Source organism: Marmota monax, unplaced genomic scaffold (genome assembly GCF_021218885.2).
Source record: "Marmota monax isolate L192 unplaced genomic scaffold, Marmota_monax_Labrador192_F-V1.1 WCK01_AAM20220418_F8-fsc00083, whole genome shotgun sequence".
Lineage (NCBI taxonomy): Eukaryota > Metazoa > Chordata > Mammalia > Rodentia > Sciuridae > Marmota > Marmota monax.
Genome location: NW_026692848.1, coordinates 5628144 through 5652248, shown reverse-complemented (window position 1 = coordinate 5652248; position 24105 = coordinate 5628144). Strand labels below are relative to the sequence as shown.

Here is a 24105-nt window from a genome sequence, read left to right as displayed (position 1 = left end):
ATCAACTTCTGTTAAATAAACCATCACTTTGGTGGCAACTTTTCAGCTATGTATGTGTGAGTTCATTTAAGAGCAAAAACTAATTCAATAAATAGAGAAACACAAAAGCACTCAATACTTTTAAATTAAATAGGTGATCATGAAATATTCCATTGTGAATTTCAAACTCCTTCTCAATCTGCAGCCCTTGGCAGCCACTCCCAGTTGAATGGAGTTGGCAGGCAAGATGGAAGTTACCTGCCATTTTATGACCTGGAACCAGGTCTTCCCCCAGAAATCCTGATTTCAGTAAATGGCCTCATCACACATGCAATTACTTAAGCTAAAATATGGGTGTGGCTGGGCGTGGTGGTGCACACCTATGATCCCAGCTACTCTAGAGGCTGAGGCGGGAGGATCAAAAGTTCAAGACCAGTGTGGGCAACTTTGCAAGAACCTGTATCAAAATAAAATTGAAAAAGGGCTGAGGATGCAGCTCACTTATAGAGTGCTTAGCTTGCAGGAGCCCTGGGTTGAATCTGAATCTTTATACCATTAAAAAACAAAGAAAAGTGTTATTCTTGGACCTCTCTGTCACATGATTGATGGAAGTGCCCTGCCAGATGACTGAATCGCCCTTCTAAACATCAAAACTATCCATTAGCTCTATCTTTACCACCAGAACATGAATTCAAATCTGCAAGAGCCTTCTATCATTCTTTCCTGTCCCCTCTAACCCTTGCTTCTCACTGCATCCAGAGTATTGGTTTTGAAGAACACATCTGACTAAAGGCTACCACCAACCCGGCCCACCCCTGTAACAACCTGCAGTCCTCATCTCTAACACGGGACCTCACCCATACTCAGGTGTACTCTCTCCTCCCGCTTGGCTCTCCAGTCCCAGCACTCATCCTCCAGGTACCCTCCTAGCACACAGCCTCAGCAAGCTGTTCCCTCTTCTCTCTGCTTTGCAAATCACCTACTTTCTGAGCCCAGTTATAGGCTCCTCCAGGGGGACTCCTTCCCACCACACCCTTCTTTACAGATCCTTGTGGCATCATGGGTTCAGTGTTCCTGCTGCTGGAGGACAGGGGCTGCTGGGGACGTGCTTGTCCACATCATATCCACAGTACACAGAGCAGTGCCTACCAAGGGCAGATGAAAACTTGGATGAAAAACAAATGAAGAAATGAACAACTCTATGCAACGGTGCGTAGTAGGTTCTCACATCCTTTGCAGAACAATGATTAGGAATATTTAGTTCCTAATTTAAGAGATGTTTGGGGTACACGGTATTCTGATCATTTAACACTATAAATTTGCAAACGAATTTAGCTTCACTTAATAATGTGTATAGTCAAAATCCCTAAATCTATATTAACAAAGTTCCTTAGAGTTATGTGAATTATACCAACTTTTAATCAATAAATGTTTCATTATATTCACTTGATAATTTCAATAATTATTATTTTTTAAAATACAGGAAGCTAAGCAACATAAAATTCTCTTAGAAGTTTTCAAGGCAATGTGTATATACTATTTCATCTAGTGAAACAGTACCATGCCATACAAGAGTTTTGGAATTGTATATATCAAAATTCTATAGAACACAAGTTTCTTTTGCAAGAATAATCTAGTCTTCTCCTTTAGGATAATTGAGCACTTGAATCCACAATTGCATGCAATATTTACATAAATAACTATTGCTATGTAAGTAAGGGTATGGATAAGTTTTTATATAGTTATAAAAATAACAATGAAAGAACCCAGTTCCTTAAAATGCATCTAATGTTCAGCTGCTATCAATTGCTACTTCATTAGTACTAATTCTGAAAGCTTTCACTGATTCACAACTGTCTTTCTGAATGACATTATATTTAAATTCTTGAACTTTTTGGAATTTCACACCTATTTTCCATCTGAGATGTCTGATCCATGACCATTTTGCATATGTTCACCCTCATCAATAAGGCATAGGGTCTTCTGCAAATCAGAAAACATATATTGCAAAGGTCACTCTGATTAATAAATTTGGAAAGTGTTTCCTTTGTATCCCATTCAAGTGCCTACTCCTTGTACAGATCACACATAAGAGCACTGTATGCTGAAAATATTCTGAGACTATCAAGTTCAAAACCACTAATTTACAAGTCAAGTGAAGTACAATCATTATTAGTAACTTTGTTGACAGACTTGAACTAGGAAAATACAAGACTTTGAAATGATCTTACACCTCTAAACACAAGGTGTCCATTCTAAAACTTTGATACAAGTAGTATAAGTCTCTTGTTGTAAAAGAAAATAGAGGCCTGAGATGTCAGGTAGTGGCAGCTACTCAACATTCTGGTGTGTATCCTTTAGAGGCTTTTCTGTACAAACATATTTCTTATAAAGTTAATGACACACATACTATTTTTACCCTGGTATTTTAATTTGGCAGTATAGTCAATGCTTGTCTAGGTCAAAAGTTTGGATCAGCACCTACATCTGTAAGGTTGCACTGAACTAGAACCCCCAGCCCCATTGGGGTCCTCACCCCTGGGGTGCCTCTGGTGGCCCTGGGGTCTGGGTGGTGTCTTCCTGGACTAAGGAAGAAACTCTCTTGGCCAGAGTGCAAGGAGTACAAAGAATATTGTTTCATTGCTACTTCCATCCAATACATTATTCAGCTTACACAGTTAACCCCTGTCTGGACTACAGTGCACACTTTCAGCCTGTGAGGCAGGAAAAGTTTCCAGCAATGCCAGCATTTGCCATCAACGACTCCTTGTTTACATGCTTAATTAAAGATAAATGTGTTTTATACAAAATAACTGATTTGATCATTTGAGAATTTATTACACCACTGCTTTCTTCCTATTAAAAAAGGAATTTGCAAACTGAAAAGGATTCAATAACCCTTGAACACATTTATGCTCTTTCTGATTCTGACATGACAGTTTTCTAGAAGAATCGGGGAGGGTAATGGGGGAGAGCCACCCAAGGTGCCAGTCTCCTGGAAAAGACTACTGTATGGGTGTGGAGGCTACTGGACCAGGAACTAAGGAGACCAAACACATGGCCAGGGAGGAATGACCACGTCCAAACTCTGGGTCTGGAATATTTCCTCTTCTTTCTCACTTTAAATGGCAGCCCATTTTCTGTTCTATTGTTTGCATTTAAGTTGACAGAGTAAAAATCAAACTTTTATAGGCTGCTTCTATATCACAAAAACTAAATGTTGAAGCCACCAATGGTATCTAAGGATTTGACAATACTGTTTTCTCTTAATATACTGTTTTCTAGATTTGTGCACAACAAAAACTAATGCATTAAAGGATATTTCTATACACTCCACAACATTAGAAAATATAAAGCTTTTATTTTTTCCCATTTACAATTGAGTTCAATGGGGAATTTAAATATGGTTTTATAAATATGCTAGGAGTTCTTAACTATTTTAATACAAAAGATATATATATTTGCGGCACATTCATTCACTTAATTTTTTACTTGAACTGATCACTGTTAAAAATATAGAGCTATTTTGTGGAGCCACTATCATCAAAGCAGCAGAGGGATCAGCCTTTGGTGAAGTCAGGGCTGAGCAGGCAAGGAAAGCACCGAATAGAACGCTAGAGTCGAGGTGGAGAGTTGCGTCCAAACAGCAGTAAGCAGCAGAATTGGACTTGTGTCTAGATGTGGTGTGAGGGGTCTGGACCACATGATGATGGAGACTTGGGGTGATGTTCCTGGTTCTGAAGATGTTCCCACAAGTGTCCCCAGGCCACCTGGTAAGACGTGAGAGGGATCAGGAAGGAGGCGCAGAGAGCTCTATGAAGGCTTCCCTGTGCAGGCCTGCATTAAGATGTCTACTCACTCACCCTCTTCTAGTGTGGCTATTCCAAGGAAATTTTATTTTTATCTATTTTTCTTTAAAAATTGTTCTAGTTATCTATTGAACTATTAGGATCGAATAATAAATCCAATGACAATATTACTACAATGTATGGATTGAGAATTTACAATACTGATGGAGAAGGTCAAAGTTATGATTCTCACAGCAAGTCTAACTCAGGCTGCTTGAGGTACATGTGGTGCTTACAGTGGAAGTGTAATGAAATGCACATGGGGACATACAGTGTTTGCACTCAGCATGGATTATGCTTGTTATGGGATCATGAACTTTGAATTGCTTTTCAAAAAATTTAACTCTTGAAATGATATCATATTAACATAAGACTGTAGTAACATTTTTGTCAGAGTTGTTCACATCTCAAATTTCTCTGGAGCGGACAACAATAACAATAAGGAGCATAACAACAGGAAACCAAATATATTTATGCCAATGTATATTGAAACATATGCATATGATTTTGCTTGAATTTTTTTCCTTCAGTAACCAAAATCATATATTTTGCCAAGACAGGGAGATAAATGTGGTAATTTTGCTTAATATCAATACTAAGCAATAAACACAGCATGAAGGTAAAACTTAAAAATGTGATTTTTTTTCACTAAAATCCCAAAGCCTAATAGTTTTCTTTCATATATTAAATATAAAGACTATTCCAGTCAGATAACAGAGTTCAGTCCTTGATATAAATATATCAGACAGCCCTTACTCCAAACAGGACTAGTCATATTTATGATTACCTCATTTCCCAACACTGGGCCTGAAATCAGAAGTTCCGTATGAACAGGGACTGTTTTACTTCTTTTTAAGGTGCTGGGATTAAAACCCGGGCCTTTGCATGTGCTATGCTCCCAGCCCAGGAAAGAAAAATTTAAGGGAAAATTTTTCAATAAGGATTTGGAAAAATTTGCTAAAGTCAGGTCCAATAAATGACAAGTTAGTCATCAGAGGACTCTGCCTCAGTCACCCAAATATGGAGCAAAACAGCAGAGCCATTGGAAATTGGAAATGCTATGTGTGCACATTGGTTGGGAGGAGGGGGTATGGAGGTCCTCTGGCTCAGTAAATGTGCCCAACATTAATTTACAATAAGTAACATCATCCTTCTTATTGACCATGGTGGTGACAGTATAACTGTGTCCAAGAGCTCTTTGTGAGTTAGTTTAGACAAGTAAGATGGAAAAGGTACTCAGGCTATAAGGGTTCATTTTTTTTAAGCCTTGTTTATGCCACATTCTCCAAGATAGTTAAACAAGTTACACTCAGTAAAAATGGCTGAAAGAAAACACCTGTAATAAGTCCATCTCAAAGAAACCCATACCAAAAACAAGTGGGAGACCCTTCAGAGGACAGGCAGATGGGGCCACTTGTCAAGCTGCTTTACTACTACCATTTCAGTACAATCTGGTGTTGGAATGTAGTAATGGGTTCTGGGCCCAAACCAAACACCAAATTATTGGGGAACATTATCATACGGAGGCTGTGTTTCTGCAATTCAAAACTTAGAATATTTGTGTTTTATACCTCCCTGGATCATAGGAAAAAGAGGGTGCAGTCATTTTAGAATTCATAAAAATATAATACTATAACAGATGATAGGAACAATTCAGAGATTTTGAGGACATTTACAACAAGGGGTGCAGCATATTGATATTCATAACAAAATCAAACCCTGTAATTGTAATCTGATGATCATGATGCTAATTTAACCACATGCACTTAAAATCACTCTGTATTGCTTTGGTTCCCTGGTTATTTATTTACACACATTTTTTACAACGTATTCCATTCTTGTTTCATGATCTGAAATTAGTTTTTAGTGGGCAAGGGTTCTATCAGTTTAACTTCTCTCCGGCTTTTTGTACAAAGACACACTTAACAAAGTGCTTATGAAAAACCAGATGACAGGGAGATACTACTTACTCAAAAGAAAGCAAAATGAACATCTAGGTGGTGCTCATAGCAAGACAATCTATGGCAAGATCAATGACCTGAGTATGAATGGAAACCTTATAATCTGAACATCAACCATCTACACATCCCCTTCTCTTACAACAACAGTACCATAGAAGCCACTTGTTACAAGTATGACTCACGACAAGCTGTACTGAAAGGATCTTTAGGAAGGACTTTTAAATAGGTACATGTATTTTAACAGTCTTATGACATTTAAAAAAAAAAACATGTCTTACCACTTCTTTTGTGGGAAAAAGAGGAAATAGTATATTCTATGAACATACACACAGAGGTTGGAAAGAATCAAGCTATGTATGCAATTTTGAAAACTCTTTAAGTTTCATGGGTGAAAGTTGCTTGAGGGCTTTAAAAGTAGAACTTTTTGTGAATTAAACATTACAGTCTTTCTCACCTTGATAACATGGTGGGAAGGTTAAATATCATAATACTTTCCTTAGTTTTGTGAGTTCAAGGGGCGGCTTTTCTATGATTGTACATAGAATTCCTTTGTGGTCATACTTAATAATTATGCAATTTGTCTTTCTTCCTTTAACTCAAATGCATCATTCAGTCAAGTTCCAGCTTCACATTTTTAAGTTTCTCTTAGAACAAGTTTCATTCCAGCTAGATTTGTGGCATATATAATAGTGTGAGCTACTTTTCTCCATTGCTTCTTAAAAGCCATTTCCATTCCTACACAGTATACAGATTAAGAAAGTTACACATAATAAGTAATGTGCCAGTATAATTTGAAAATGTTCATCTTGTTCACGTTCTCCAGCTCCCACTAAAAGATTTATAACACCCCTGAAACAGAAATTGATGAATTCATCACTGTCTTGGGCATTTTGATCATAATCAATAACAATTTTACCATTAAATAGGGTTTCAATTAAGGCATATTTTTCAAAGTAATTTTACTTTAACATAAAAATGGGCTTCTGTGCCATGAATCATTAACCCATTAGGTGCCAAAAAAGAAATTATTCTATTTCTGAAGTTCTACATCAGAAAAATATAAAACCAAACTCCCTCTGCTGTATTACATACTTCCCAGAAGTACATTTCATAAAACATTACATTATTATATTCTCATCATGGAAAATGAAAAGTAATATGCTTTCACAAAATAGCAAAACCATAAAAAGTTTACCAGATAAAACGAGAATACCAAAATACATTTCATCTGCTTGGATTGTGTGACTTTTATCTGCAAAGAAAAATAAGGTGTCTATATACAATTAATTTATCATTATGAAACATAAAACATGGTATTAAAAATCCTGTGAAATTTATTCATCGTGCACAAAATGCAATATACTTTATGGTAATCCTTCTGTTTTAACCATCTCATACATTTTTCCTGTTCACACCATTAGGATGTTCAAAGAACACAAATTTCTCCCACAACACAGTACAAAATTGTTTCCCTCCAAAATAAAGTCAAAAAAAATTTTTAAATTTACAGTATAATTATTTTATTATAAAGAAATCACCTTCATGTTTTTAAGCTTAAGAGCATATGTTCCCTCCTCTGCTCTGCCAGTGCTTAGAAATAAAACTAAGCATCATACCTCTCACTTAAATCAGTCAGCTGGCTTTGCCCCATGACTGCATCAGCCCTTTTGAGGCATGAGGCATGCAGGAGGCCACAGCTCTTCTCTCCTCCATGCTGTTCTATACTTCTGTATTCTATCTGTGCCCTGCAGGCAATTTCCTCTACATGTTCTCCATTTCCATCTTGGAAACAGGAACTAGTCCTTAATTGTTTACTTCTCTCTGACTTCATAGCTTCTGAGACAGTGCTCATTTTGTACTTCATTCTGCTTGAGTGGGAGGATTCTGATGGAAAAGTTCTCTGTTTCGTCCTTGTACCACTATTACCTCTCCAGATTCAGTGCCTTGTAAACACTCAGAAAAGTTTGTCAAGTAGATGGATGGGATGAATGATGGTAATCACCATGCTCTGCTCACTGGTCTTCAAAATGGTCAAGCCAAACTATGGGCTTGCCAGTTTAATCCATTCCTTTATTCAGTTTGTATATGAGGGTTCCTGGATTGAGTTCTCAAGGTTTTTTACGTCAAAAATTGAAGAGATGATATTTATGACTCTAAGAATTCTGGGTGCTGTGACAGAACATTCAACCGAGAAATACCAGGGGTCAGGGAGCAATTGCCCCCACCGCATTTCAGTTTCTCAACTTGAGTCAGGAGCTCAAAGAACAAGTTTCTAACACCATTTCTATAAAAGTTCCAATGTGTAAGCAGAGCTAGAAGCTGAAGAGAATAAAATCAGGTTGAAGCAGAATGATAAAGTAATAATTAGAAATTAAACAGGTGCCAGAACTAGAGTTTCCACAGGCGTTCAAGTTAGTGTGGATTGGTTTGGGAGATCCAGCAGGGGTGTGATCTAGGCAGGATAGAGAACCCTGAACACAGTAGTTTCTTCCCTAGCAATAATAAACATTATTCTGGGCTCTTCTCTCTGACACATGAAGTGTCCTATATCCTGGAAATCAATATTCAGCAGACATAATATGTTGGTAAATAGGAAGAACTCTGACTCAGGTAATAATCTATGCCTTTCAACATATTTGATATATTTTCTAGTCCCTCATACATTTTTTTTTAAAGCAGAAACAAAGACACAGAGAACAATTAGTTGAATGTGAGGCAGGAAAGATTTCAATGCACAGTTACAGAGATTTTCTGTTCCAAAGGCTGGGGTTGAGGAAGAGAGGGGCAGCCAGATGAACAGGCTGACAGGGAGGGACTGAGGGTCCCAGGGGCCTTGGGATAAAAGAGGGGAGAAGCATTTTGCACTAGGAGGAGCAGGAAGCAGAGTGGAAGCCAGCACCCAGCCGTTGCCAAGAGTGCCTCCATCCTACAGTTCAGCTGTACAACTGGCAGCCGGTGGTCCTATGTTCCTGTTGGCTAATTCTTAGTAAAGAGTTTTTCATCCAGAATCGCTCAAAATGTTGCACATACTGGTTCTTGCAGTCCTCATGATATCCTGTGAGGTGGCACTGTTACTGTCCCCTTTCACAAGAGAGAAAAGTGTGTCAGAAAAAGGCTACTGCCAATGCCATAGGGACCTTTGTACTTCTCTAAGTGAGAAGGCGGGAGCCTGACCACCTCCTGCGAGGATGAGCACGGACAGGAGAGGCTGCACTCCACCAGCAAGGACCAGGCAGAGACCACTGGAAATCCCCCGAATGGCAGGCACACCACCACCGTTTCTCTGTTCAGCCAGTGCCGGCTTGAACCATGTCCCCAGGAAATGACCGCAAAAATAAGAACACCTTTAACTGTTTTAAAATGCTCTTTCACATAGTTTTTAAAAGTACTATGACTGGTTTGGAGCTTCCTGGAAGACAGAATTGTGCACATCCAGGAAAAAGGGAACACGAGGGCAGTAAAGAGGCACGTAGGAATGACGAAGGCTTCCGTCTCCCCACATAAAAAGAAAGGATGACAGCCTAAAGTCTGCACTAGCTCCGGACTGAAGGAAAGGGTGGGAGGATGAGGCCGAGCTCGGCTGCTCGCCATGACGGCCAGCACCCACAAGACAGTCCTCTCCAGGCCACTCCAGGTCAGCCCTGAGACTTCGCTGTGGAAAGGGGCAGCTTTGTTTCTGTCAAGGGGTTTTTTCTTACTGTGATTAGAATGAGGGAAGTTTTGAAAGTCTAAGAATCATTATAATAGCACATAAAGAGTAACACGATGAATAAATAACCTCGATTTTCCCACTGAAATGGGGAAAATAATTAAATCTGCAAAGGAGCTGTAACAGATGTGAACTATAACATCGTTTTTAAAAAATGACATTGGTGCACACACAAATGCTCTTGCCATTACTTCTAAAACACAACAAGTCACAGCACACAAATTTCTCATTTCCACATAGCACTTAAGAGTGAAATGTTCCGGAAGCTGAGCAAAGCACAGGAAATAAGAACATAAATTCAGTAGGTGAACTGTGTTGTTCACATGGAGCAACGTTCTATAATGTCTTTACGTCAAAAACAAATTTGGGTTTAATTATTTTCCCATAAATACCTTGTACACACTCCAATTTAAAAATCAGGTCAAGGTTTAAAAATAGAAAACTCATTTTTAGGCTAAGTTGGTAATTATGTTAGAGCACCATAGTACATCAGTAAAATAATATAATGAGGTTTCCTATTGCCATGAGCTACCTGGTATCTATAACCTGCACATTTGAACTTAACAATAATCACCCATGTAACAGGACAGAGTTTCAGGACAACCAAATTCACTAATCCTATTTTCCCTATAAACAAACATTGATTTAAAAGTTGAAATGGAGATAGCCTTTTAAAATGAGCTCACAAAGTACTTAGGATCATGAATTCAACCCTATATTAATAAGAGTGAACATACCAGGTTACTGCTAAACTCCATCCAATTACTTACAAATTAATCAAAGACAATAAAGGAAATTATCTTCTGAAAGACACTCCTGATAATATTACTAAGAACTGTCAAGCCTCAATTATCCACAGCAATTCAGAGAGCTGGCTAAGCCTCAACAGTGATAATTTAACAATTTTTTTATTGGCACAAATTATTTCTGTACGTGAAAGATTTACCTTAGCATTTTGTTTTTCTCAGTTCAGCATTAAAAATAAGATTCCTTTTTGTGCTATATCATCAGAATGCAGAGCCAGCAGGATTTTTTTAGTTTGAAATGGGCAAATTACAGAGAATATAATTCACATGTAGTGTGTGTAAGATCTGAATGATGTTTAAAATCTTTTAGTTAAGCTTTCAAAATGCATTTAACACCAGTAAGTATGTGCTAAGGTAAGAGAGTTATGATAAGAACGGTAAAATGATTGCCAAAAAGATCACTGAAAGTGGTCCAAATTTAAGTTACACAGTGTCTTGTTATTACTATTTCATTTCACAGATAAAAAGGAGGCAAATTCTTCCATTCCTTTGCCTCCATTTCTTCATCTCTGTGATGTGGATGATATCAGCCCCTGCCTCTGAGGGGTTGGTATACACATGAAGTATTTGGGACAGATTCTGGCACATGATAAATACCCAATAAATGTTAATATTTATTACTGCAAAAATACTTATTTTTCAAATGGGTAATCTTAGGCTAATTGATGGGGAAAAGTATCTTCACCTGCAATTACAGCTTCATTTTCATTTTAGGACAGATGTAGTTTCCTACTTCCCAGAACCTGATATCCCAAGGCCTACCAAGGTTAAACATTTGCTTAAATGCTCAATGAGGAACTGGGAGAACTGGGTTTTGAAACCCAGGCCCTGAACGCTTAAATCTATGCTTTTCTCTACTAGAACACCCTTGCCACAGAGAAAGGTGACAATGCCAGTCCTGTCCTTAACTTAGAAGCTTGAGATTTCTACTTGTGAAACCAAAAATGTGTAGGTATCTGCCCACTTCTAATAAACATATTTTAAGTGTGTACATATCTGACTAGATGACTGGTAATCCATTGAAATATAAAATTATTGTATAGACACAGCACAGTCAAAAACATTTAAAGTTGTGTCTTCTTGGGTCCAAAATGCCCCTACTTTAAAATATAAGGCTTTTATGGAGACTATGCATTTGGAATTCTGACTGATAATCTAAACTTTAAGAAATTCAGATTTAGAGGCTGGGGTAGCTCAGTGGTGGAGCACTTGCCTAGCATAAGTTAACTAATGGTTAGTAGTCGAACTCCGTTGTTCATGGAGCAACATTACACGGGTGATTATTGTTAAATGTGCAGGTTATAGATACCACATAGCTCACAGCACCAGGAAATCTCGTTATATTATTTTACTGATGTACTATGGTGCTCTAACATAATTACCAACTTAGTCTAAATATGAGTTTTCTATTTTTAAACCCTGACCTGACTTTTAAAGTGTTATGTGTATAAGGTATTTATGGGAAAATATTTAAACCCAAATTTGTTTTTGGCATAAAGACATTATAAAATGTTGCTCTCAGCACCACATATAAATAAATAAATAAATAAATAGATAGAATTCCATCGACAAGGGAAAAAAAAAGAAATTCAGATTTAACTCTTTATCATTGCCTAAGTTTCTATGTTCTTTTAAATAGTACTTCCTAATTCAGGGCCATCACCTCATTCTCATCCTCTTTCCCATTCTATGCCAGAACAAGCTTCCGCTGAGTTGGTACTTTTATGCATAACCGTGAATTTCTGGATCACAACAATTTTCGTTTGCCAAAACAAATGTTTGAAACTATGAGTCATCCTAGACTATTAAATTAGAAGTGCATTATTGATTTAAGAAAAATGACTCATGGGTAATGCGTGAGCCAATCTTCAGTCATTCCTTTGGTATGGCCCTTCAGGTGGCACACAAAGTAGGATCCTCAATATTATAGGAAGAAATAATCTGGCTGGGGGCTATGGGGGTGGGGAGGAGTGCAAATTAAGAAATCATCAAGGAAAGCAAATGCATCATTTTAAAACACACTCGCAAGTTAAAACAAAATAAGACAAAATTCAAACTTCCTTCCTTCGTGAGGCCAAACATTTGAAAAACCTAGAAGTGTCCTGGGAGAGCACATAATATACTAACAGAATTAAACATCACTTTTAAGTCCAGGTGATTACATGTATGCAAGTACACACACAACTCTATTTGTCAATTTCAAACGCTGTGAAAGGTGCTGAATTCCACTCTCTCAGGGGACAGAAAACATTCATAATAGCAACACTCCCCCACAGCCACATCTTCTTGTAACTGGCTCTAAGAATGAAAAAAATCTTTATGACAATAACAAGAAAATGAATTTTCATTTTAACAGGCAGTCTCCGAGCCAGCACTGGCTGTCCTGCCACCCAGCTCTTCTGAAGGCATTCAGACCCTTCACTGGAATGTCTCAAAAATCAATAGCAATTTATTCTCTCTTTGGACCCCGAGCAACAAAAGTAAATAATACTGTCACCTCCAGTCTGCCTGCAGAACATGGCCACAAAACAGCCTTGCCACTAAAATACAACCTTACGCAGCTCTTTATCTATGCTGGTGCTGCTGACCATATTGGCTTTCACAGGGGACAAATACTTCAGCAAAGCCACACAGAGCGGGTCAAGCTCCTGTACCTCAGCCAGACAGAATGCTGGGCCCTGAATTAGAACCAAGTCCTGACCTCCACCACAGCTTTCAGCTTCAACAATGTGGGTGTTAGGGGGGAAATGAGAAGAGTTATTTTTCAAGATTATGAAAGCTAAGGGGGAAAATATGAGATCGTACCATAGTTAACATTTTTTCCTACAGAACTTCAGAAAATTGCCAGATCTCTGAAGCAGCTAACAGGATCATAATATTTTGCAGCTACAATCTATATGTAGACAGTTTTTACACTGACTCATAAGAATATTAATCTATAAACCAAATAAGACTTAAAAGTTAAAGTTCTATTTTAATTATGCCCAAATAGTAGATGGTGTCAACGTTGCCTAACTGATACAAGATGCTAGACATACTCTGGAATTCACTGGTAAGGGCCTTTTGGAGCAAGAGAATCTTAGGAATACTCGAGTATAATCCTATCTGTTTATACCTGAAGGAGATAAGCCATATAGCTAACACCAGAAAACAAGTTAATGGGATTAACAGCCCAAAAATCCACTTCTGACATTCTTTCTACTCTACTGCTTGTTGAAGAAAAATTACTTATAGACATACTAAAGAAGAGTTGAAGTCATTGTGCTGAGAATATACAGAAAACTAAAATCCCTCAGGGTCATACATTACTCCTTAAAGAGAAAAATCAAATACTTTTGAAACCTTTGTGCAGTAATTAAAATGTTCAAATCACAAAATTTATCAGTCATACTAGGGTATTTACTATCTGTTGTATACTTATCCCTAGTGGAAAATAATACATATCTTATCTATCTCCATAAATAGATAAATATAGACACATAGATATATATTATTTATTCATACTGTTTATGGAATTTTGAAAACAAGCCAATGTTAACCTGTATAGTTGAAGAATTGTGTAAATCAGTCAGAAAAATCATGGGGGCACTGTCCATAAGACAGGCTTTGGTGATGGAGAGAGGAAGCCAGCCATCAGAGCAGACACAGGAGACAGGAGAGCAACACTGTGAGACTCGGGAGGGGCCTGGTGGGCTGTCAGGCCTCGTGGGAGGGGCACTGGTATCTGTAAGTCAAGTACAGAAGTAGAGTGGGCCCAGGTGTTGGAAGCCCCAGAAAGTCAGGCAGAAAGATTGGGACCTGATGTAATAGATTGCAGATAGTGTGAAATCCAGCATTTCATCTTGGGAACATCACTAGCATTATTGGCTCACTCCTCACTCTTTCTTTAAAAAATTCAGAAAAGAAAAAATAGACATCCAAACTTTACAGAGAAAGCTTAAGACAACAGAATCAGGAACCTATGCTTATATCAAGTTTCAATCATGCGTTTGAGCTTCTGGTCAGCAAGGTTATGGCGCAACTGCAGAACTGCCAGGAAGTCAGACAGTGGTTGAAGCTGACACTCCTACCCAGCCAGCAGGGTTCGAACTTGACTTCTGTTGTTAGCACTGGGGACTCTGGAGAAATCAGTGGCGTTCTGGGTCTCGTTTTCCTTACCCAAAGAACAGAATTCTCATGGCAGCATTCCTCTCAGGGCTTGGAGACTGGCACAAATCCACACAGTGCTAATCACATGGTGTCAGGACACATTAGAGCTCATTGTAGGAAATACTGTTGTTATATTTATCTTTATAGTTTTAACTGTCTGCAAAGATACTGCTCAATTCTTCCAGGCTATATTTATTTCATAGCTTTAAACTCAGTTAACTGAAGCCTCACATGAAAATGAAAGACACTCAAGTACCAACGTAAAACAGTGACTCGAGTGACACATCCCATACGAGAGGTGTACAGTGTTCCTTGAAGAGGAGGAAATGGTGAATTGTTGAGGGGCGGAGATGCAGGACAAAAAGGAATCACAATACAAGTGACACGGGAACAGGGATATGAAAGAGCAGAGTGCATCCAGCTAGGGACACGGTATTGGAGAGTGACCCTCAGGCTGGAGCTCGAGGAAGCTGAGGTGTGGGAGCACACAAGAACATAACATTCTATTAGGGCCAAAACAGGAGCAATTGATGCTTCTGGACCTTATCAGGTGAGCAAAGCAGAGGCAGGCTGAAGTGACAATGCCATCAATATTTTAGGCACTAGAATTATCATCACAGACAGACGGGGTTCAGAGACTAGCAAGAGACTAGAGGCTGAAATGCTAGTAATCCAGGTAACAGATAATACTGACAGTGAGGCTGGAAAGAAGGAAAGACATACAACAAATATTGTGTAAGGAGCAGACCAGTCTGCCCAAGATGATGTCCCGGGTTTTGGCCTCATAGCTAGGATAGTGAAAAACTTAAGAAGGGGGGGGTGGTTTGGAGTGGCAGAGAAAGATGGTTCACCTGTAGGTACAATGAATTTGGGGCAGCTCTGGCAAACAAGGGGTGATGGTGTTCAACAGAAAGGGAGAATAGGGTGTGGCAACTCATCATGTGGCTCAGGAAGTAATCTGCACAGAGGTGACGCTGAGTTCACAGGGCTGGGTGATATCACAAGGAGAGAGCTTTGAAGGTCAAAGGAAACCAAAGCAATGCCACTTACATGAGCAATAAAATAAAAACACCTGTAGTGATCTCTATGCAGGCCTATCTGAAGAGAACTAGTGAAAGGACAGACAAAAACAAACTAGTACATTTAAAGATACTGTATGTCTGATGGGAACAAAAATTTGTTGAAAATCATCAATTCTAATTAATCTGTAGATTCAATGGAATTCTAATAAACCCTGTCATATAATTTGGGGAAGTCTAATAAAATTTTTCTGAAGTCATCTGAAATAGATCAGAGAATAACCATCTTCAAAAGTAACAATGAAGGGAGAGCTGACCTAGCAGATGTTTAACTGCATCATAAAAGCACCATAATGTAAAACTGCCCCATACACAGAAAAATTACTGGGTTAGAAAGTTCAGAAATAGACACAAGTATATAATTATGGTAAATCTGAAATTTTGCAATTTCAAATCCACGAAGAAAGAGATAACTTCAGACACAACCTAAGGAGGAAGGTATTTCTCTGGAGGTGGATTGGGGACGATAGAAGCCATCTGGCTTCTTATCATACATACAGAGAAAGGCTTCAGTGACAGAAACACAAAAAGGCATTCTGGTCAAAACAAAGCTGAGGATTCTTAGGAATGTTTAATGGTGGAAGGATCAAAGATGAAACCACTGGCCACATCTGCCTTTAGCAAGTGAAATGCCAGGGAGGATTATTTAACTACAATGGTAATAGGCACAGTGCTTAAAAACAGATGTCTTGGTGTTTTCATATCTGACTTACTAGGAAAAAGGAAACAGTGGAGGTGAAAAAAATAAAGCTATATTGTCAGAGAGTGAGCTTGCCAAGTTTAAGATTTCTGAGTTGTCAGTTCAGAGAAATGGCATGATAAATCAGAACGCAGCAGCAGAAATGTCTGGCTAGGATTGTGGCAGGTCAAAAATGTAGACTCTGAAATTCCCAAAAGAAGTGCTAATAATCCAGGCCGAGTGGATGGGCAGATGAGAAATAGCAATCCTGTTATTTGGAGGAGTGTTCTCATGGTCCACAGAGGAAGAGAAAGGAAATGTATATATTATGAGCTTCAAGCAAGGCCAAAGTTACTGGTAACTAGATGGTGAGTCAAAGATATGTTATTTGTCTCTCAATAGCACCTAATACATCTGCAAACATATTGTGAAAAATTAGCTATGAATCACCAAATGCAGTAGAAAGGGCTAGGAAAAATACTGGATAAACCTGACTTCCCAGTAGTTAGCACCTATGTACTCTAGGTACTCTAGGTACATAGGTGCTTCACTCCGGGCCTCATTTTCCTCACCTGAAGAATGAAGTACTTGGGGATAGCATCACCACAGTGTTCTGAGATCAACGCCAGCCAGTCCACACATAACACTAACTGCATTGTGCTCAGAATCCAGAGTGCAATGTATGGCAAACACCATTGCAGTTATCATCGTGATTGACTACATGCAGAAGACACCACCCAGTTCTTCCAGGCTGTACGCACTTCATAGATTCAGCACTTATTCAGACTTACGTTAACAACGTGGTTAACCAAAGCCCCAGCCCTATCTTCAAAAGCCTCACAACCCCATGATCTGCTCACAAGGCCGAAGAGATCAAGCAGAATGAGCAGCAGCCAGGTAAAGGAACATCAAGGAAGGTAACACACAGATGAGAGGTGGAAACATCTAAGGGAAGGGCAGTCCAAGGACACAAGCAGCCAGCTAGAGATGGAGACTTCGCTTTACACCTTTGGAATGAAACTACATCACCACCAGCACAAAGCTTCACCTGCTGGAACTGGTTCACAGGGCCTCCCAGCCTTGGTGTCTACCAGTGCTCATTCTGTGAAAAGCACTGTGAAGAAAAAAAACACACTTTGCACCTGAAACTGTCATCAAAGATAGCATTTTTGAAATGGTAGATTTGGAGGACTCTTGATATCTTTGTATAACTGGGAGAAAAGAGAAAATATTTGCCAACTGCTGTTTGTTTCTGAATTTCAGATTTTGTTCTCTCAATCATACTCGTCTGGAACTCTGTCAGAGGTGAACTTACTTATCCTTGGGTGACTGACTGATGCCAGAGCCAGTCTGTCAATTGCCAGTGTGAAATGCAATTGTCCAGCAGACTCACATTTGTACCTTCATCAATTCAAGGGTTTTTGCTGACTAGACAGCAAACTATGTTTGAAAAAGTGCTAACCTAGGTAAACAGATTAAAAGGACTGTATTTAAAAAAAAAATATCGAGGCAAAACTGACATATAATAAGCTGCCCATATTTAACATGTACAGTTTGTCCTGTTGGGATAAATGTAGACACCCATGAAAGCGTTACTAGCATCTAGTTAATGAATCCTTAGATATCACCACAGAGGTTCCCTCCTGCCTTGGAAATCCTTTCCTCTGGCCTCTCCTAGAGGTCCTCCTACCTTCTACCTGCCCATGAAAACTACAGATTAGTTTGCATTTTCTGGAATTCATACAAGCACAGTAACACAGTTCATACATTTTGTCTGGTTTCTTTTCTTCCATGTCATGAATCTGGAAATCACTCATGCGTTGCATGCAGCAACAGTTTACTGCTTTTTATTGTTGAATGGCATTCTATTGTATGGATGCACTTCTATTTTTTTAGTCATTCATTGGCTGATAGGTATTCAATGTATTTTCAGCTTCTGCATGTTACAAATAAAGCTGCTGTGGACATTTGTACATGAGTCTTTGTGTGGGCAATGCGTTCTTGGGTAAGTGTCTAGAATGGCTAGGTCACATGGCAGCTATATGTTTGTGCCTTAAGAATTGCCAGATTATTTTTCCCAAAGGGCTATTATAATTTTCCATTCCCATCTGTGACTTACGAAATTTCCAGTTGCTCTCCATCCTCTTCAAGACTTGACCTGAACAGAGTTTTCCATTTTAGACATTCTCATAGGGCACAGAAGCATTCCCTTGTGGCTCTCATCTGCCTTCCCTAAAGATTCACATTGAGCATCTTTCCGTGTGTATATTTGCCATCTATATGGCACATTTGGGAAGCAGTTGCTTACATTATTATCTGTGCTTTATTGTTCTTTTTAATTATTCGTTGAGTTCTGAGAGATTTTTTACATATTCTACATATAACTCCTTTTATTAGATTTGATTTGCAAGTATGTTCCTTGCAGTCTTGCCTGTCTCCTAACAACGTGTTTTGAAGATCAGAAGTTCTTAATGTTGGAAAAGTATAGTTCATTATTTATTTTTTTCTTTTATGGTTAAGGTGGCTTTTGGTGGTGTATCTAAGAAATGTTTGCCTACTTCAAGGTAAGCAAGATCGTGTATGTTCTCATCTAGAAGATTTATAGTTTTACATTCTATGTTTATATCTATGACTTTTAAACAGAACGTTTTTCAAAAGCCTGTCTTGCCTGACAGAGGTAAATAACCATGCCTCTTAATGAAGTTACAGGCATTGATGCCTCAACTATTCTGGAAAACAGTTTTAAGAAATGTTGCCCAATATTTATTTGATTCTATCACTTTTTCTCAAAACAGTAAATGCTTTGTTCCAGTGTCAACACCAAGAAAGTAAAAACTGAAGTGTGAGTGATGCTCCCTGGTTACACTCCTTATTTTTCCCCTGATCCATGAAGCTTTAAAAATGATGATTCTCATGGTAAATATCAACAAAATAATGCTACTCAACAATACAAAAGAAGGAACCATTGATATGTGCAACAACTTAAATGAATTTCAGAGACTTTGTGCTAAGAGAACTAATCTAGTTTCAAAAACTTGCATCCTGTTGGATTCCATTTATATGGCATTTCATAAAAGACAAACTGTGATGGCAGAGAACATAGTGGTTGTAGGTGCTAGGGGACAGTAGAAAGTGTGACTATATAGGAATAGCAGGGGAGTCTTTTAGGGTGATGTTACTACATTGTGTCTGGATTGTAGTGATAACTTAATAGAATCCATGTCTTACATTCATAAAACTTTATACTTTTTTACTATATACTTACTTATTTTAAAAATTAAAAATGTTAGTATAAAAAAATAAAATAAATAAAAATAATGGTTCTGAGGAAGAACGTGCCGCTAAGGCCAGAGCCATGAGTTAAAGGATTAAGCTCCACATCCTGATAATCCACATTTAAAATCTTCCCCTTATGGTAATTTCCTTGTTCATTCCTTGATAATATTTCCTTTTCAATGTTGGCATGAAATATCACTACCATCTAGGTTGTATCATTTTTGTTTCTGATCTAATTACCTTTAACATTAAAATGGTTATTTTTTTGCCTTCCCAAAATTATTAAATACATTAAACTAGCTTTTTAATTTTATTCCTCTAATAGTAATAAACATACATACATATATATGAATGTATGTTGTTGTAACAAGATTACTGACATACGAATCCAAGAAAGCTGGAAATGCAAAAATTTAATCCTCATTGCAATTTTAACTCTTCAGAGCAGCCTTGATAAATTGATGAGAGAACAGTAAGTAGCTTATCTTTTAGAGGTACCATATCTCTTTTAGTCCTAAAGTATTTCAGTAAAATGCTTATTCCAATAAATTCACTTAGTGCAAAAGATAAGATCATAAAGGCTTGTAAATCAATTTTTAAAAAACGAAAACATAAATTCACTAGTGAAGCTCACTATTAAGGTAATAACCCCACTATAAACACTTTTATAGAGTGAATAATCACTTCTTATTGGTCTCATAAATTCAACTTTTCATCTACAGGCTTGTTTATTTACAGCAATCTTCAGTAGATCATTTTCTGACCACTGTGTCTAACATAATTTTTTTTTAACAATGCACAACAGGAGATATTTAATACAAGCTATACTCTGAATTCTTTATTATTATTTTCACAGCAGCCACAAGGTGATAAATATTGAAAAAGGCACTTTTAGATTCAACCTTCACTTTCAAGTAAAAATTATAAGAAATGTAAGAGATAAAGGCAAATAGAACAAAGAGTTACTGCAAAAAGTAGGCAAAATATAGAAAAATCTCTCATTTGGCCACTTAATTTCACATGTGTTTTTGAATCACCGTGAAAATAGCATGGAAGCTTTCTCTTTGCTTAACTGCACAAAACAGTACATCAACTTTCTTGTTTCCTTTTCTCCCATAAAAACATAAAAAATAAAACTGTGAAAGAAAAAGTAATATATCAGGGAAAAAATCTGCCAAGGACAAATTCTCTTATAAAACTTGTAACTCTTTAATTTATCAAAAATAGGTATAACTTGGGCCAATTTTATCATGAAATAAAATGCTAAGACATAAATTAAAGAGAATTATGGGTGTGCTGGATGCCCAGTATAAGTGTGGGTGTGACAAAGTGAGTATTTTTTATGTAATGAAATTTTGGGAAATATGGCCATACATCTTCATTAGCCTTAAAACATTTATATCCTTGACCACTAAATTCTATTTCTCTGACCCTACCAGAGATTTTCAAAGACCTGTTCAACATTTGGAAGAAGTTTCAGTCACAGAGATGTGGATGGCAGTCATTTGTATAACAGCAACAATGAAAACATCCTAGATACCCAACCACAAGGAGTCTATGGCTCTGTGGCCTGTACAGTGGCTGTAATCAAGTAATCCTGTAATCCCAGCTACTCAGGAGGCTAAAGCAGGAGGATCACAAGTTTGAGGCCATCCTTGGCAACTCATCAAGACTGTGTTAATCAGCTTTCACTACTGTGACCAAAGTACCTAACAAAAACAAGATAGAGGAAGAAAAGTTCATTTTGGCTTCCTGGTTTCAGAGGTTCAGTTTATGGTCAGCTGACTCCATTGCTCTTGGCCCAAGGCAAGGCAGATATTTATGGTGGAAGGGTGTGGTAGAGGAGAGCTACTCAGTTCATAGCAGCTGGGAAGGGGGAGAAAGAGAGAGCAAAGTGGAGAGAAGGGATGAGAGAGCAAAGGAGGGAGAAGCCTGAGACAGTAGTTTCCAAAGGCCCACCCCCAGTGACCTACTTCCTCTAGCCACTGCCTATAGTTACCACCTAATGATTCATTTAAATTCTTAGTCCACCAAATGAATCAATTTACTGATAAGGTTACAGCTTTCGTAACCAATCTTTTCACCTCTGAACATTCCTACATGCCTTATACATGAGTTTTCCAGGGATGTGAAAGATCCCAACTATAACACAAACCTTGTCTCAAAGTAAAAAAATTTTTAAATGAGCTGGGGTTGTACATAAGTGGAAAAGTACTTGCCTAGCAAGTGTGCAGCCCTGGGTTCAATCTCCAGAGTTGAAGGGGGAAACAATAAGAATCTATGGTGTATTCTATTCACTTGATGGACTAATATGCTCTTTATTAAAATTACATTTGCAAATAAAATGTAATAATCCCATAATATTAAAGAAAATTTTCATATACAGAGTTGTACAAAGGCAATTAGATATTAAAGGTGATTCATAGAATAAAAATGATATAAGGAAATCCAGTATCCTTAAAAACCTGAGTGATTGTTTTATTGGGGCATTGAGATTACAAGAATTTATATTTCTATTTTGCTTTCTTGTATTTTACATAATTGTAAAATGCAAAATAGTTGATACCTTGCTCTTGATCATCTGCCCCTGTTTCTCCAACAGTGAAGAAGAGAAGCCTATCTTATCCCAGACCTCTACTGTCCAAAACAGTAGCCACTAGTCATAAATGGCTATTAAATTTAAATTAATTAAAATGGAATTAAATTTAAAACTCTGTTTCTCAGTCACACTAAATACAGTTTAAGTGCTCCACAGTCTTATGTGATTAGTATCAGGAAGCAGATAGAGCATTTGTACTATGGCAGAAAATGCTATTGGAAAGAGCTTCTCTAGAAAACTGATGCCAGTTCTTAGAAGATAAAGGACCACAGAGAGAAGGATCACTGACAATGCACAGGTCTGCAGTTAGTCTGTGCTAAACCAGCAGCCTCAGTCCATCCAGGGAGCTATGCTAAGGATGGAATATGCTGCATGAATGACTGGAGGATGGGTCATCAGCAAGTCACCTATAATTCCTTAGGTACTTTGGCTAGTTTCCTGGGGATGGTATTTCTGGTACCTAATAAAGTCATACAAAAAGCATGTCTTGCCTTCTTAATGAAAGGTACTGGGAAAACTTTTTATTTATAAACATCATAAACATCAACTCAAAATGTATCAAAAACCTAGGAATTAGACCACAAACTAGGCAACTCCTAGAAGGAGACAGAGGATCAACACTCCAGAACCTACAGAATAGGAGGAAAATCTTTGCTAGCTACTCTTCTGACAGAAGATCAATATCTAGAATATATAGAGAACTCAAAAAATTTTACACCCAAAAATCAAATAACCCAATTAATAAATAGGGAAGTGAATTAAACATACATTTCTCAAAATAAGAAATACAAATGGCCAACAGTTATATGAAAAAATGTTCAACATTATTAGCAACTGGGGAAATGCAAATCAAAACTACACTAAAATTTCATCTTCCACCAGCAAAAAATGGCAGTCATCAAGAATACAAATAATAATGAATGAAAAAGAGAATGTGGAGAAAAAGGAATATTTTCACACTGTTCCTTTTGAAGAGACTGTAAACTAGTGCAACCACTATGGAAATAAGTATGGACGTCCCTCAAAAGACTAAGCATGGAACCACCATATGACCCAACTATACCACTTCCCATTATTTTTCCTGAAGAATTACAGTTACCATACTATAGTGATAAGTTCAAATACATGTTTATAGCAGCACAATTCAAAATAACCGTGTAAATATGTAAACTATGGAAAGAGCCTAGGTGTCTATTAGTGGATGAATGGAAAAAGAAAATGTGGTTTACATAGCCAATGGTGTTTTATTCAGCCATAAAGAAAAAAAAATAAAATTATGTCACTTGAAGGAAAATGGATGGAACTAGAGACCAATATGTTAAGCAAAACAGTTCAAACTCAGAAGATCAAAGATCATATGTTTTCTCTCATATGCAGAAGCTAGAGGAAAAAGGAAAAGAAAAGTGGGAGTGGAAGAATCTCATAAAAATCAAAGGGGGATCAGCAGAGGAAAGGTGAAGCTGCGACTCCTTCAGAAGATGTTTCATTTTATCTTTGTTAATAGCTGCAACCTGCTCATTTCTGCTCCTGTAATCAGGCTTGCTCAGCAGCTATCACAGGAAGCAGAACTGCCTGGAGACTTGCATGAGAAAGTCTTGAAACCCAGGAGTCTGTACTGTATAAAAGTCCTGAGAACAGAAGGCAGTGCTCAGCTTTTGGAGAGGATTCCTCTGAATAAGTTTGCTCTTCTACGTCTCAAAGTGCTGCTTGTTTCTTTTCAATGCCATATTCCATATTTTTCCTTAACAAAGGGACCAGGGGGTGGGGGGTGGGAGGTGGGGAAGAAGGAGGGAAGTGCTGGGGAGTGAAATTGGGGAAAATTATATTGTTGTATTATGTGCATATATGAATATGTAACAACAAATCCCATCATTATATATAATGCACCAATGAAAAATGTGAAAAGGGGGGGGGGGAATGTCCTGTGACAGCTAAAAGAAAAAAAAACATGTCCTGATGGTTATGAGCTTGAATAAAACTAGAATTCACCCTAAAAATGCAACAACTTGGCCAACACAGA

The 24105-nt window shown here is 37.8% G+C and overlaps 1 protein-coding gene across 4 annotated transcripts in view; it reads right to left on the bottom strand.

Annotated features, from left to right (window-relative positions):
- Prkn (parkin RBR E3 ubiquitin protein ligase) overlaps window positions 1–24105 on the bottom strand; it is a 1229219-nt gene that overhangs the window by 1170524 nt on the left and 34590 nt on the right. Inside the window, exon 1 of one of the 4 annotated variants that reach the window (XM_046449313.2) lies at window positions 963–23838. The exons of the other annotated variants lie outside the window; for them this stretch is intronic. Coding sequence (XP_046305269.1) covers window position 963 — 1 coding nt within the window. The 5' untranslated portion in view covers window positions 964–23838. Of the gene's footprint in view, window positions 1–962; window positions 23839–24105 lie in introns of those variants that run through there. 4 annotated transcript variants of the gene reach the window in all.